This window comes from Nerophis lumbriciformis, linkage group LG28, assembly GCF_033978685.3.
Source record: "Nerophis lumbriciformis linkage group LG28, RoL_Nlum_v2.1, whole genome shotgun sequence".
Taxonomy (NCBI): domain Eukaryota; kingdom Metazoa; phylum Chordata; class Actinopteri; order Syngnathiformes; family Syngnathidae; genus Nerophis; species Nerophis lumbriciformis.
The window spans coordinates 22,883,067-22,900,566 of NC_084575.2; the positions used below are offsets into that span (position 1 = coordinate 22,883,067).

The window sequence follows — 17,500 nt, forward strand, 5'->3', positions numbered from 1 at the left end:
TGGAAGCACATAATTGGAAACTAACTCATGAGAAAACACACAAAACATTTGGCATCTAATCGTGGCATGCAGTGACTTCAATGCGAATAAAAATAGCTTTTTTTTTATTGCAGAGTCTGAATTGATCGGCGAGTGTGCTGTGACCGGGTGAATCTATAAAAAGTTTATTTTCGACAGTGTTTGGAAAAACAACTCATGACTTCAAGATATATATTTAAAGAATGTACAATTTAAAAAAAAAATTTAAAAAAAGTATGATACTTATGCAGAGGATGGGGCTTGGTTTCAATTGCAATGTGGGACGCCTGTACAATGGAGAGCTTGCAGATACCCAATACATATTATCTAGACCAGACTTGGGCAATTAATTTGACTTGGGGGCCAAACTTTCATGACTATTTACATTATATATTGTAACTGAAGGCATCAAAACTATGAATGGAGTTATGTACTTAACAAAAAAAGTTGAAATAACTGAAAACATGTTTTGTATTCTCATTTCTTCAAAATAGCCACCCGTTGCTCTGATTACTGCTTTGCATACTCTTGGCATTCTCTCAAACCAAACAAGAATGACAAACACATTTCGGGAGAACATCCGCACTGTAACACAACAGAACAAATACCCAGAACTCCTTGCAGCACGAACTCTTCCGGGACGCTACAATATACACCCCCCGGTTACCCTCCACCTCAACTACCCCCCCCGCCCCCAACCCCTGCCCACCTCAACCTCCTCATGCTCTCCATGTCCCAAATTCCAAGCTGTTGTTTTGAGGCATGTTAAAAAAAAATGCAATTTGTGACTTCAATAATAAATATGGCAGTGCCATGTTGGCATTTTTTTTCCATAACTTGAGTTGATTTATTTTGGAAAACCTTGTTGCATTGTTTAATGCATCCAGCGGGGCATCACAACAAAATTAGGCATAATAATGTGTTAATTATTGTTAATTATGTCCTCCTCGTGACTGCGTGGGTTCCCTCCGGGTACTCCGGCTTCCTCCCACCTCCAAAGACATGCACCTGGGGATAAGTTGATTGGCAACACTAAATTGGCCCTAGTGTGTGAATGTGAGTGTGAATGTTGTCTGTCTATCTGTGTTGGCCCTGCGATGAGGTGGCGACTTGTCCAGGGTGTACCCCGCCTTCCGCCCGATTGTAGCTGAGATAGGCTCCAGCGCCCCCCGCGACCCCAAAGGGAATAAGCGGTAGAAAATGGATGGATGGATGGATAGATAATGTGTTAATTCCACGACTGTATATATCGGTATCGGTTGATATCGGAATCGGTAATTAAGAGTTGGACAATATCGGCAAAAAAGCCATTATCGGACATCTCTAATTAGCAATGTTGTTATTATAAGCGCGAGCGCAGACAAACTGTTTTTTTAGCACACAGCTAAGTAGACTTTTGTTGCTTTACTGCGAGCTGGCTGCGATGTCCTGCTGCTCCCGCGTCATCGCATCTCAGCTCGTCAAAGTTATACTAGATTATAAATCATGCCTCTCATTTGGATATTAGGAAGAGTTAGCCAAAAATCTAGAAGTTGTTCATCTGTGACATGCATACTTGCCAACCCTCTCGGATTTTCCGGGAGACTCCCGAAATTCAGCGCCTCTCCCGAAAACCTCCCGGGACAAATTTTCTCCCGAAATTCAGGCGGAGCTGGAGGCCACGCCCCCTCCAGCTCCATGCGGACCTGAGTGACGTGTCGACAGCCTGTTTTCACGTCCGCTTTCCCACAATATAAAAAGCATGCCTGCCCAATCACGTTATAACTGTAGAATGATCGAGGGCGAGTTCTTGGTTTCTTATGTGGGTTTATTGTTAGGCAGTTTCATTAACGTCCTCCCAGCGCGACAACAACACACAACAACAGCAGTCACGTTTTCGTCAACCGTAAAGCAGTTCGTCTGCTGTAAACAGCAATGTTGTGACACTCTTAAACAGGACAATACTGCCATCTACTGTACATGCATATGTGACAATAACATCTATGGCTTTTAGAGAGTCCAGTGCACAACTGCGCACACAACAAGGAGACGAAGCAGAATGCATCATCAGAGAGGGTGTTCAGCATGGTTAGAAAAATAGTGACAGAGAATAGAACAAGGATGGACAATTCAACCCTTAACTCAACAATGAGTAGATGAGTGTTATGTGTGTGTATATGTGTAAATAAATGAACACTGAAATTCAAGTATTTCTCTTATTTATATATATATATATATATATATATATATATATATATATATATATATATATATATATATATATATATATATATATATATAATAAAATAAATATATACGTATATATATATATAGCTAGAATTCACTGAAAGTCAAGTATTTCTTATATATACTTGGTGAATTCTAGCTGTAAATATACTCCTCCCCTCTTAACCACGCCCCCCCCCCCCCCCCCCCCCCCCCCCCCCCCCCGAAATCGAAGGTCTCAAGGTTGGCAAGTATGGACATGTATACAATACAATGTATACACACACACACAACTGCAGACAGTGTCTGCAGGGAGACTTTTCCTTGTTAACCCTTCGTGTGCATCATGATTAATGCTTCATCTCAACGGGAAGATATGGACATCCTATCTGTCGTCATCCACGTAAGAGTTCTTCATCTCAACGGGAAGATATGGACATCCTATCAGTCGTCATCCACGTAAGAGCAGACGTTGTACAGTAAGCGATTGTTTTATTATGTTTGTATTCCTTGTTTGGCACTTAGCAATACTGCTACATGATGCTCAGTGATCTGTTTAACAGAGCTTCTAAAACATGTAGCTCATCCTCTTTATATTCAGGATCAAAAATATAAGTTTATCGATCATAATTTTCCCCAAACTTATCGTTGTTGGCTCTCACAAAGTCTGCATGATTTGCATTGTTGTTGGTAAGGAAGGGATCTGTAGTCCTACCTCTACGTCATGCAGTGATGTCACTTATCTCTCAAAATGGCTCGGGAATCTCCGCGAGATTGATACTATTTTTGATCGTATCTATTTACTATCTAGTCTTTAAATGTCATACATCAGATATATATGAAAATAGCTCTAATATAGAGGCAACTTGCTTTTCCACTCTACTGGTACTTTAAGTTGTCACTGCCCTCCAGATTAAATACCCTGTTGTTAATTATATGTGAATAGAATGAGGTAGAAAAAAAGCCCTTTGAAAGGAAAGAATGTTTTATCTTGATGATAAATGATTACAGGAGAGACAATCCCACCACTGACATAGGAATTCTTTCAATGGCTCTAGTTTATTTCATTCAGTCCTCGGACTGTGTTACCGGGAGAAAGACGACATTTGTGCAAAGGTTCAAGCCGACTCACCAGTTCCTAAGAAAAGCACTTCATAGTTGCCATCTGCAGCTGTCACCTGGTCCACTGCAATAGTGGTGAACTCATAGTCCACGTTGGTCCTGACCACTAGGGGGCGCTTGTGTACTGGGTACACTGAATTGTACATAGCAGGGTGATTCCTCATGAAGTTTATCACTTCATCCGGATAGTCCTTAGTGGACTTCATGTTGGGGGTGAATGTACCTCCAGGGCACTGCGGACAGAACATTCAGCAGGTGAAGGAAAACATACATAAAGACCTGTCTTGAAGAAACATTGAGCTTAGAAGTGCTGACAGTGTTTTGCCTACATGGTTTCTATTTGTGGTTTAGGTGGAAAGAAAAATCAATGTTATGGCAGCTTGCAGTGGGATTCATGCGAGGTTAGACATTCTAAAGGTAAAACTTACCGTGCCTGGTCGGGGGTAAGGGATCTTCCCCGTGTAGGCCACCCACTGGTAATTGGGACCTTCTTTGTGTGCAAAAGGTCCGTTGAAGACCATGCGGATGTCAGCCATGGAGTAGACGCAAACAGCAGAGCCTTTGAAAACTGACCTATGACAAAATAGGACGGTTAATAATTGGGAAGCACACTGAAAGTCAAACATCCCAAAAACACTAACCCAGAAACTGAAAAAACTCCATAGATGACAGGGTTTTTGGTGTCTTGCGTTGGCTGTATGTAAACATCTCCTGAATGACAAAAGCAAAGGATGCGTCACTTCATTGCGAAGAGAAAGGTTTGGTTGATTGATTGAAACTTTTAAAGGAAGATAATACATTATATGAAACAGTACAGTTCACACAGTACAGTACATATTTCGTACAAATGACACCCGAATACGTTTTTCAACTTGTTTAAGTCGGGGTCCACGTTAATCAATTCATGGTAAAGGTGCAACATTGAGTTCCTATGAAAGAATATTTACACAGGTTTCCGTGAACCTGTGTGAGATTACTTGGCTAAGAAACTAATCTGCAAAAGAAGTTGAACTTTGATCTTTGTTGGAAAAACATGCTACTGATTATTGGATTTAGAGAAAGTGGGATTGTGTCTTTACGCTGTGAAAATGTAGGACAATCCAACAAGGGGCTCAAGGGGCGATGCAAGGTCAGAGCGGTCATGTGGCATTATAACACGGCCTTAAGCGACAATGTAGTCTTTTTATGTAAAATAGCATGACTATGTTATTGGTTTGGAATAAGAAGAATGCCATCTCAATAAACCTACTGTGCTGTAATCCTCCAGTCAGACAAGGTTCTGACAAATACTGGATTTAGGTTAACATGATGCTGCTCATAGCCAAGTGGTTCTGGGTTTCAACCCTGCTCAAACCTTCTTGTGTGGAGTTGGCAGATTTTCTCTGGGTACTCCGGTTTTTTCCCACAGCCTTACAAACCTGCATAGCGCCTTTTTCCTCCGCAGGAGCTTTTTCAGAAACTCCATGGGCTTTTAAAAACCCTTAGGCTTGTCCAAACACTTGGCCATAAAGCGCTAACTCTATTTTTTGTAAATCTCAGGTCACTTTATCTTACAAGCTTTGTTTTGTACTTTTGTAAAAATAATATTAATAATAATTTTTAAAAAATCAGACGATAGGCCCTTTTCCACCGCGGGAACTTTTACAGGAACTAAACCAAAAACTACCCACGTAAATAAAGTTTCAACAGGAACTAACTTTTGAAAGTTGAGGAGCGGGTTGTGCTGTGGAACGCTAATTGGTTGAACACAGTTGGGGCATTTCTTAAACTTTGTATTTTGAAATTTCACCCGCCATTACAGTATGCGGGAAAAACTTGTTTATTTCTTGTGTATATTTATGACAACATACTTGACAACGGAGAGAAAAAAAGAATAATAGGAACTTTTTGGGGGCATCTGTGTGCTCAAGAACTCTAATGGAACAACTGTATTTTTCGGACTATAAGTCGCAGTTTTTTTCATAGTTTGGCCGGGCTCCAGTGCGACTTATATGTTTTTTTCCTTCTTTATTATGCATTTTCGGCAGGTGCGACTTATACTCCGGTGCGACTTATACATGTCTATTCCATGTATTTGTGTTTGACTTTCTCTTCTACTGTTACCAAATACCATTGTTTTTGTTGCACTGAGATTCAAAGATAGTCTGTTTTTGTCAACCCATCTTCTTTAATTTATGAATTTTTTCTGTTGTTATTTGTATTAGCTTCTATGTCTCCTCTCCTGAAGAAAACACAGTTATGTTGTCTGCTAATAATACTAACATTAAGTCCTTTCTAACTTAACAAATGTCGTTTATGTAGAGACTGAACCATTTTGGTCCCAGTATTGATCCCTGGGGTATGCCACAAGATATATTTAGCTCTGTAGACATGTGTGTTCGCCTAGCTTCACTGATTGCTTCCTGTTGGTTAAGTAGCTTCCCAGTCCAAGACCAGCCCTCTGGTGCCATACCTGTCAATTTTGTTTATGAAGTTATTATGATTGTGTCAAAAGAACACTTCTAGACAACTTCAACCCTAGACTAACACCCTCCCCCCTCCACATCCCACCTCCCCGGATTGTAAATAATCAAATGTATATACTTGTTCTTATCCTTTCTGAGCTCACTATGTTCACTGCTCACTGTACATATCCTACCAAGTCAGACCTACACTGTTTCAATGTCCATTTCTCAGATGATATTATTGTTGATGACTGAAGTGCTGATATCAACCAAACCTAACCCCCCCTCCCCCCGCCCCAACCCCCCCGGATTGTAAATAATGTAAATAATTCAATGTATATACTCTGATGATTAACTTGTGTGATGACTGTGTTATGCTGATAGTATATAGTTGTACCATGAACTGATTAACGTGGACCCCGACTTAAACAAGTTCAAAAACTTATTCGGGTGTTACCATTTAGTGGTCAATTGTACGGAATATGTACTGTACTGTACAATCTACTAAAAAAAGTTTCAATCAATCAATCAATCAAAGCTTTGATTAGATCCATAAACACAGTGTTTACCATCTATCGCGTTAGTTATTTATTCCGGAATTTCAATTCATGCCATTGATGTTGAAATGTTGGCTCTGTATCAGTATTGGTTATCTGTAAATGTTTCACTTTTAGTCATGAATTTGTCCAATGTTTTGTTTTTTGAATAATTTTAGAAAGATGAGGAAGTAAGGACACAGTTTGTAAACAGGCGTTTGTCTCCTGTCTTATAAATCGGTATGACTTTTGCTATTTTCATTTTGTTTGGGAATTTGTGTGAAAAATGAGTTATTCATGAAAACATATGGCTGGTAAAGCTTAGAAAGTATAGCAAAAACGAGTGAAAGGCACTTGTCTTGTACAGACAGACAATCACAAGAATTGAGCTGTCAGATAAGCAAACAAAATGATACATAGCGTTTGAACGTCGCCCTTAAATCTCAACTGCAAAAGTTTTGTTCCAAACCACATTGGAGCATCTGCACAGTGTTGCATTCCTCTTGAGACTTGAATGAAATGTGAGTTCATTCCTTGGGGGGGAAAAAAAAGCCTAAAGCTGAGAGATAACAAGCACTTACTATATTTCTTAGTAACAGATTCCCCAAAGCCATTCACACAGAATATGCAACCAAATAGCAAAGTTGCTAAAGTTATGGTCAATGCACGACTGGCTGTCATTATGTCACATAGTAGATGATTGCCAGGGAATACATTTACACTAAACAATCATCCAGCTGTCTTAACCTCGAGAATAAATTGCAATCCACAATAGAAAATTGAAAATATTTTCCCACATTCAAACTTCCTGGAATAATGATTAAAAAACAATAATGTTTTTTGCTGTTTGTTTCCCCAAAATGATTGTTATATTAGCAAGAATGTATTAAAGTGAAGAGAGAAATTAATTACCGTATTTTCCGCACTATAAGGCGCACCTAAAAACCTCCAATTTTCTCAAAAGCTGACAGTGCGTCTTATAATCCGGTGCGCCTTATATATGGACCAATATTGAGCCACAACAGGTCTCGCAACCCCAGCCTCTACTGTAGCGTCTATTCCAGGGGTGCTCATTACGTCGATCGCGAGCTACCGGTCGATCGCGAAGGGTGTGTCAGTCGATCACAAGCCAGGCATTAAAAAAATAGTCCTAAAAATGAGCAATCATAAATCTTCACTATGACGTCACTTTCGTCACTTGATTGACATTCACGGCACCCGAGGGTCTTCTGAGATGACGCTGGCTGCTGCCAGCTCATTAAAATTACCGACAGGAAGGCGAGAAACACTTTATTTCAACAGACTCTGGCGCCGTACCTGTCGTCAAAACTCCAAAGATCGACTGCACAGTTGCACAATAAAAGCGCTTCTTCATCCTGCCTGCGCTAACAAAAAAAGAGTCTCAGAAAGCTGGCGTGCACAAGCTAGTAAGCTAGGGAGTTTGCCGACAATGTATTTCTTGTAAAGTGTATACAAAGGAGTACGGAAGCTGGATAAATAAGATGCCAAAAACCAACCACTTTCATGTGGTATTGGACAGAAAGGAGGACTTTTTTTCTCCTCCATTCGAAAATGCGGATGTTATCAGCACCACTGTCTGATTCCAATCACTGCAAGTCATCAGAATCAGGTAATACACCAACTTATATTCTTGTCTTTATGAAAGAAAGGAATCTATATGTGTTAAACATGCTTGTATTATCTTTAAACACTTTTAACTTATTAACAATATTAACTATATGTGTTAAACATGCTTGTATTATCTTTAACCACCTTTAACTTATTACCAATATTAACTATAAGTGTTAAACATGCTTGTATTATCTTTAAACACATTTAACTTGTTAACAATATTAACTATATGTGTTAAACATTCTTGTATGATCATTAAACACCTTTAATTTATTAACAATATTAACTATATGTGTTAAACATGCTTGCATTATCTTTAAACACCTTTAACTTATTAACAATATTAACTATATGTGTTAAACATGCTTGTATTTTCATTAAACACCTTTAACTTGTTAACAATATTAACTATATGTATTAAACATACTTGTATTTTCATTAAACACCTTTAATTTATTAACAATATTAACTATATGTCTTAAACATGCTTGTATCATCATTAAACACCTTTAACTTGTTAACAATATTAACTATATGTGTTAAACATGCTTGTATTATCTTTAAACACCTTTAACTTGTTAACAATATTAACTATAAGTGTTAAACATGCTTGTATTATCTTTAAACACCTTTAAGTTGTTAACAATATTAACTATATGTGTTAAACATTCTTGTATTATCATTAAACACCTTTAATTTATTAACAATATTAACTATATGTGTTAAACATGCTTGCATTATCTTTAAACACCTTTAACTTATTAACAATATTAACTATATGTGTTAAACATGCTTGTATTTTCATTAAACAACTTTAATTTATTAACAATATCAACTATATGTCTTAAACATGCTTGTATTATCTTTAACCACCTTTAACTTATTACCAATATTAACTATAAGTGTTAAACATGCTTGTATTATCTTTAAACACATTTAACTTGTTAACAATATTAACTATATGTGTTAAACATTCTTGTATTATCATTAAACACCTTTAATTTATTAACAATATTAAATATATGTGTTAAACATGCTTGCATTATCTTTAAACACCTTTAACTTATTAACAATATTAACTATATGTGTTAAACATGCTTGTATTTTCATTAAACACCTTTAACTTGTTAACAATATTAACTATATGTATTAAACATACTTGTATTTTCATTAAACACCTTTAATTTATTAACAATATTAACTATATGTCTTAAACATGCTTGTATCATCATTAAACACCTTTAACTTGTTAACAATATTAACTATATGTGTTAAACATGCTTGTATTATCTTTAAACACCTTTAACTTGTTAACAATATTAACTATACGTGTTAAACATCTTTAACCACCTTTAAGTTGTTAACAATATTAACTATATGTGTTAAACATGCTTGTATTATCTTTAAACACCTTTAACTTATTACCAATATTAACTATAAGTGTTAAACATGCTTGTATTATCTTTAAACACCTTTAACTTGTTAACAATATTAACTATATGTGTTCAACATGCTTACATTATCTTTAAACACCTTTAACTTATTAACAATATTAACTATATGTGTTAAACATGCTTGTATTATCATTAAACACCTTTAACTTGTTAACAAAAACATATTTCATAAATAAGTAAATATAAATTATATATATGAATGAGGTAGATCCCCACGACTTGATCAATTGAAAAATAGCTCGCCTGCAGAAAAAGTGTGAGCACCCCTAGTCTATTCTATGCGCCTTATAATGTGGTGCGCCTTATATATGAACAAAGTTTTAAAATAGGCCATTCATTGAAGGTGCGCCTTATAATCCGGTGCGCCTTATAGTGCGGAAAATACGGTAAAATAATAATGTGATAAAAGAAAAGCTGAATAACATTTGGCAAGGTAAATAGAGGAAATAAGTTTATAACAGTGGTGTGCCATCAAGGCCAGCAAGGCCTTCTCTGCTGGCCGTACATAACCAGAAATCATGATCATAATTAAAGATAAAAGTTCTTTTTAATGTACTTTCCCTAAATATCCAAAAGTATTCATATTCTCTTCATGTCATATTATGCTCCTTCCAGTGCTGTTGCTTTTAGGTTAGAGTTTTTAATCCAATCAGAATTCAGCTAGCTTATGTTGCCATGCTGTACAAAATTTGCCCGGGGCCTTCAGAATCAACAATGCGACTGTGAACTGTAAGTGAGCGGGCACATACAGTTGATAGATGATTGCGATAGCCAATCAGATCACAAGTTGTTGTCAGTAAGGCCTTCTAGCTGGCATTTACGCGTCCTGTGATTGGATACTCACTGGTTTGAGCCGCGGCGGTGGTATGCATTTCAGCAGAGCCACACCCGGGACTGTTAGCGGATGAATTTGAGAACACATACAGTTGATAGACAGTTGCGACAGCCAATCAGATCACAAGTTGTTGACTGCAGCCTATCTAGGTAGCCTGATGTTAACGAGACCTGTCATTCCAAAGTGAGTATCCAATCACAAGTTGCAATTTCAATTGACTAAAGTTCAAGTTAAAGTGCCAATGATTGTCACACACACACGAGCAGAGAAATTACCGATACTCACACTTTTAACCCACAAAGAAAGAGGAAAAAAACATTGATTAGGTGGCAGATATATATTTGTAAGGCCATTTTCAAGAAGGATATTTAAAGAGAAACTACATCTCGTGAGACGATGTCGGCCAACCCCGAAAGCTATCTCAGCTGAAATTCCCGTCACTTGAATCAACAAATTGTGAGTTCAAATATTTATATTTTATTTCCTTATATTTTCATGTTTAATATGTTTTTTTGCAATTTGTGGTTAAAATAGTTTGGTACGCTTTGTCAACAACACAATGATAATAATGATAACCATGGTCATTTTGGGTCACAATAACCACAGTATGAAACTTTGATATTGTTATATCACTTCTTCACGAGTCATGAGGAACGACCAGCGCCATTATTACAAACCCCAAAACCAGTGAAGTTGGCACCTTGCGTAAATGGTAAATAAAAACAGAATACAATGATTTGCAAATCCTTTTCAACTTATATTCAATTGAATAGACTGCAAAGACAAGATATTTAATGTTCGAACTGAGAAACGTAATTTTTTTTGCAAAAATTCATTAATTTAGGAATTTAATGGCAGCAACACATTGCAAAAAAGTTGTCACAGGGGCATTTATACCACTGTGCTACATGGCCTTTCCTTTTAACAACACTCAGTAAACGTTTGGGAACTGTGGAGACCAATTTTTGAAGCTTTTCAGGCGGAATTCTTTCCCATTCTTGCTTGATGTACAGCTTAAGTTGTTCAACAGTCCGGGGGTCTCCATTGAGGTATTTTAGGCTTCATAATGTGCCACACATTTTCAATTGGAGACAGGTCTGGACTACAGGCAGGCCCGTCTAGTACCCGCACTCTTTTACTATGAAGCCACATTGTTGTAGCACGTGGCTTAGCATTGTCTTGCTGAAATAAGCAGGGGCGTCCATGATAACATTGCTTTGATGGCAACATAATGTATGTTGCTCAAAACCCATGCCTTGGGCACTAATACACCCCACAGATGCCGGCTTTTCAACTTTGCGCCTATAACAATCCGGATGGTTCTTTTGCTCTTTGTTCCGTAAGACACCACGTCCACAGTTTCCAAAAACAATTTGAAATGTGGACTCCTCAGACCACAGAACACTTTTCCACTTTGCATCAGTCCGTCTTAGATGAGCTTGGGCCCAGCGAAGCCAGCTGCGTTTCTGGGTGTTGTTGATAAATGGCATAGTCGAGTTTTAACTTGCACTTACAGATGTAGCGACGAACTGTAGTTACCAACGGTGGCTTTCTGAAGTGTTCCTGAGCCCATGTGGTGATGTCCTTTACACACTGATGTCGCTTTTTGATGCAGTACTGCCTGAGGGATCGAAGGTCCGTAATATCATCGCTTACGCGCAGTGATTTCTCCAGATTCTCTGAACCTTTTGATGATATTACAGACCGTAGATGGTGAAATCCCTAAATTCCTTGCAATAGCTGGTTGAGAAATGTTCTTAAACTGTTCGACAATTTGCTCACGCATTTGTTCACAAAGTGGTGACCCTCGCCCCATCCTTGTTTGTGAATGACCGAGCATTTCATGGAAGCTGCTTTTACACCCAATCATGGCACCCACCTGTTCCCAATTAGCCTGTCCACCTGTGGGATGTTCCAAACAAGTGTTTGATGAGCATTCCTCAACTTTCTCAGTCTTTTTTTTGCCACTTGTGCCAGCTTTTTTGAAACATGTTGCAGGCATCAAATTCCAAATGAGCTAATATTTGCAGAAAATAAAGTTTTTCAGTTCGAACATTAAATATCTTGTCTTTGCAGTCTATTCAATTGAATATAGGTTGAAAAGGATTTGCAAATCATTGTATTCTGTTTTTATTTACGACTTACACAACGTGCCAACTTCACTGGTTTTGGGGTTAGCTGCACTCATACCTGGGATTCAAATAACCCCAAAGCAATCCTGCAACCTACTTAGTGGCTTAGTGGTTAGAGTGTCCGCCCTGAGATCAGTAGGTTGTGAGTTCAAACCCCGGCCGAGTCATACCAAAGACTAAAAAATGGGACCCATTACCTCCCTGCTTGGCACTCAGCATCAAGGGTTGGAATTGGGGGTTAATCACCAAAAATGATTTCCCGGGCGCGGCACCGCTGGTGCTCACTGCTCCCCTCACCTCCCAGGAGGTGAACAAGGGGATGGGTCAAATGCAGAGGACAAATTTCACCACACCTAGTGTGTGTGTGACAATCATTGGTACTTTAACTACACTATCATCAGATTCACAGCACAATTGAACGCCCATGACTCGCCTCTGTGTCAGCACTGACGCTGAAATGACTGCAAAATTGGCAAACGACTACAACTTTTACTACACAACCGTACAGACATGTCATGGATTTATTTCGTGTGTGTCACCATTGCAGTTGTTCAAATGCTTTTAAATAATTGTCACCTTAAAAAAAAAACAAGGCTTACGAGTCTGAATCTGTGTTGAGATGAAAGCCAGTAATGTGTCATCGTGACGAGGGGACTTAAACTATAATCACACTCTACTTTTCATTCTTGAAGAGCGTCGGTGATTTTGTGCATCAGGCCCGAGTCAGTGTGTGCTGAGATGTTAAAAGCACACTGGGATATTCCAGGCCTTTGTAGCAGAAAGCCTACTCTTCTCACAGTCACACACATTCCATCCAGTGGTGATCTGATCTGCAGACCATCAGCCCCCCTTGTTCACACAAATAAAAATAAAAAAGAGCAAGACATCTTGAAAGGAAACGACACGGCGGGGGGAAGGATTCTTGGATGCCGTTACTGTACCCTGAATGGGTCGTAAAATGCGAAGAAGGCCAAAATGTGGGCCAAAGACCCAGTTCTTGAAGGTATGTGTATGTAGGGCACTTTTAGCAGGTGCTGCGGTAGCATAAAAAAAACATACTTCTCCTTTTATCAGTTGGGATCATGCATGACAGGAGCTTGAAATTGAATATGCTTTGAATACAGCTAGTCTTTTTTTCTATGCAATTCAATACTTACTGTCAAATATGATGAATGTATATTTAATGTACAATATAGGCCAGAGGTCGGCAACCTGTACGAACAAAAGAGCCATTTTGACCCCTCTTTAGAGCCGCAAAAACATAACAGAGCTTATAGAATTTAAAAATGTGTTTTTATTTTTTTATATTCAATTTTACAGGCACTATCAAGAAGCTAACGTATTTCTCGTTAAAGAATGCACCTCACACATACAGTACAGGCCAAAAGTTTGGTCACACCTTCTCATTTCAATGCGTTTTTTATTTTCATGACTATTTACCTTATAGATTGTCACTGAAAGCATCAAAACTATGACACCTCTGAAGTGAAAACCATTTCAGGTGACTACCTCTTGAAGCTCATGGAGAGAATGCCAAGAGTGTGCAAAGCAGTAATCAGAGCAAAGGGTGGCTATTTTGAAGAAACTACAATATTAAATATGTTTTCAGTTATTTCACCTTTTTTTGTTAAGTGCATAACTCCACATGTGTTCATTCATAATTTTGATGCCTTCAGTGACAATCTACAATGTAAATAGTAGAGATGTCCGATAATGGCTTTTTTGCCGATATCCGATATTGTCCAACTCTTAATTACCGATTCCGATATCAACCGATACCGATATATACAGTTGTGGAATCAACACATTATTATGCCTAATGTTGTTGTGATGCCCCGCTGGATGCATTAAACAATGCAACAAGGTTTTCCAAAATAAATCAACTCAAGTTATGGAAAAAAAATGCCAACATGGCACTGCCATATTTATTATTGAAGTCACAAAGTGCATAATTATTTTTAACATGCCTCAAAACAGCAGCTTGGAATTTAGGACCTGCTCTCCCTGAGAGAGCATGAGGAGGTATTGTAGCGTCCCGGAAGAGTTAGTGCTGCAAGGGGTTCTGGGTATTTGCTCTGTTGTGTTTATGTTGTGTAACGGTGCGGATGTTCTCCCAAAATGTGTTTGTCATTCTTGTTTGGTGTGGGTTCACAGTGTGGCGCATAAAGTTGTTTATACGGCCACCCTCAGTGTGACCTGTATGGCTGTTTTTACGAGGCAATCATAGTAGTATCGACAATGTATGGCTCTTGTATTTGGTATCGTTGCAGTCGTTGTCTGTGTATGTACAACATTATAGAGGAATGGAAAAACAGTACAAGTTCTTTTTTTATTCTGGCAACTTAGCTGCCAGTTTTTCTACCGTAAAAACAAATGTACCGTCTTTTCGTTTACAGTAATACACCGTTAAAAACAACAACCGTAGATTTTACAGTCAAAAACTGGCAGCTCAGTCAACAGAATTTTAACGCAAAAAAACATAGTATTTTTCTTCAATTTACAGTAATATGCTGTAAAGAGCAAAATAAAATGTATTGTCATTTTTATTAATTTGATGGGTAGTTTGCTGTAAAGTTAAGCATTTTTTTAAATTTCTATTTAGACAAAAACATGTTTGGAAAGTATGGTAATATTCTGTAATATTTGTTGCAATATTGGGTCGGTATAGCTTGGTTGGTAGAGTGGCCGTGCCAGCAATTTCAGGGTTCCAGGTTCGATCCCCGCTTCCGCCATCCTAGTCACGGCCGTTGTGTCCTTGGGCAAGACACTTTTTACCCACCTGCTCCCAGTGCCACCCACACTGGTTTAAATGTAACTTAGATATTGGGTTTCACTATGTAAAGCGCCCCCCCGCGACCCCAAAAGGGAATAAGCGGTAGAAAGTGGATGGATGGATGGATATGTAAAGCGCTTTGAGTCACTTGAGAAAAAGCACTATATAAATATAATTCACTAATTCACACTAATATTGGATACTATTAAAGTTTAAAAGGCATTCAATTTCAAGCATGACATATATTTTTCTCTGTCAAAATGACAAAAATCCATTACATTTAGTGAGAAAATATTAAAGGGGAACATTATCACAATTTCAGAATGGTTAAAACCATTAAAAATCAGTTCCCAGTGGCTTATTATATTTTTCGAAGTTTTTTTCAAAATTTTACCCATCACGCAATATCCCTAAAAAAAGCTTCAAAGTGCCTGATTTTAACCATCGTTATAAACACCCGTCCATTTTCCTGTGACGTCACATAGTGAAGCCAACACAAACAAACATGGCGGAAAGAACAGCAAGATATAGCGACATTAGCTCGGATTCAGACTTGATTTTAGCGGTTTATGCGATTCAACAGATTACGAATGTATTGAAACGGATGGTTGTAGTGTGGAGGCAGGTAGCGAAAACGAAATTGAAGAAGAAACTGAAGCTATTGAGCCATATCGGTTTGAATCGTATGCAAGCGAAACCGACGAAAACCACACGACAGCCAGCGACACGGGAGAAAGCGAGGACGAATTCGGCGATCGCCTTCTAACCAACGATTGGTATGTGTTTGTTTGGCATTAAAGGAAACTAACAACTATGAACTAGGTTTACAGCATATGAAATACATTTGGCAACAACATGCACTTTGAGAGTGCAGACAGCCCAATTTTCATCAATTAATATATTCTGTAGACATACCCTTATGTCAGCAGGCCAGGGAAGCTAGGGTCGCTATTCTTCTCTTGATGGTGTGAGCCAAGACATCCAGGGGGTTTAGCTTGCTCGTCTGCGGGAACAAACTGCCGCCATTGGTTGCCGTGCTACCGAGGTCCTTTGTCCCTGAATTGCTCACACACTCCGGCAGATTCAATGGGGGTCTGGCGGCAGATTTCTTTGACTTTATCGTTGGAAATGCATCTGCTTTGAGTGTCGCAGGATATCCACACATTCTTGCCATCTCTGTCGTAGCATAGCTTTCGTCGGTAAAGTGTGCGGAACAAACGTCCAATTTCTTGCCACTTTCGCATCTTTGGGCCACTGGTGCAACTTGAATCCGTCCCTGTTCGTGTTGTTACACCCTCCGACAACACACCGACGAGGCATGATGTCTCCAAGGTACGGAAAACAGTCGAAAAAACGGAAAATAACAGAGCTGATTTGACTCGGTGTTTGAGAAAATGGCGGATTGCTTCCCGATGTGACACCACGTTGTGACGTCATCGCTCCGAGAGCGAATATTAGAAAGGCGTTTAATTCGCCAAAATTCACCCAAATAGAGTTCAGAAATCGGTTTAAAAAATATATGGTCTTTTTTCTGCAACATCAAGGTATATATTGACGCTTACATAAGTCTGGTGATAATGTTCCCCTTTAAGAACTTTTTTGACACATCATTTCCAGGTGTTTGCGGGCCAGATAAAATGATGTCGCGGGCCAGATCTGGCCCCCAGGGCTTTGAGTTTGACACCAGTGCACAACCAGGATGCTAAAAATGTTGCTGACCCCTGGTACAGGTAGCAACAGAAGCGCCAGAATAATTAAACTGACCTTTAGAATTTGGAGTAAATTGAGTTTTATTTTATTTTTTTTAGATTTTTTTAAAAAGGGATTTTTTTCGCTGTTAACTGGCATAGGGGAGAGCATACTTAAAGAGATACACAATTGTTTGATACCCCGAATATAAGACAATGCCATTATATGGTGTCAATGTGTTACTCACGAAGCTCATCAAAGTGTGTCTCCATCCCGTCTGCCCCTGGTACCGAGCAGATGAGCCTGGCCTTCAAGAAGGTGCTCCACTTGTTGACAAGGCAGCAGTGACCTCCATCGTCATTCTGCAAAGGGGGAAAAATAATAATTAATAGTCAGTTAGCAAAACCCTCCTCTTTTGAGACAGGTGGAATCTCCCACACAAAAGTGAACATGCTGGTTTGCATTATGCTGTGTAGTAAAGAGCTCGGACTAAGACTGGTATGTGTTTAGTCAGCAAGTATCCTTAAAAACAATACTCTGAATAGTATGGTAATATACTGGATTCAACCTTAGCTGGCCAATAGGTCCTGGTTCCTTGTGTGCAAAACTACTGTACTATAGTATGAACAACAAACCTTAAAAGGCCTTTTGCCTATCGTT

At 38.6% G+C, this 17,500-nt stretch overlaps 1 protein-coding gene across 2 annotated transcripts in view; it reads right to left on the reverse strand.

The window, feature by feature from the left end:
• The window catches only part of LOC133571001 (semaphorin-3F-like), a 153,146-nt gene that overhangs the window by 17,864 nt on the left and 117,782 nt on the right, over positions 1-17,500 (reverse strand). For both annotated transcript variants that reach the window (XM_061923939.2, XM_061923938.2), the window contains 4 exons: positions 17,088-17,202; positions 3,987-4,056; positions 3,774-3,918; positions 3,356-3,578 (listed from right to left, as the gene is read on the reverse strand). In XM_061923939.2, coding sequence (XP_061779923.1) covers positions 3,356-3,578; positions 3,774-3,918; positions 3,987-4,056; positions 17,088-17,202 — 553 coding nt within the window. The remainder of the gene's footprint in view (positions 1-3,355; positions 3,579-3,773; positions 3,919-3,986; positions 4,057-17,087; positions 17,203-17,500) is intronic.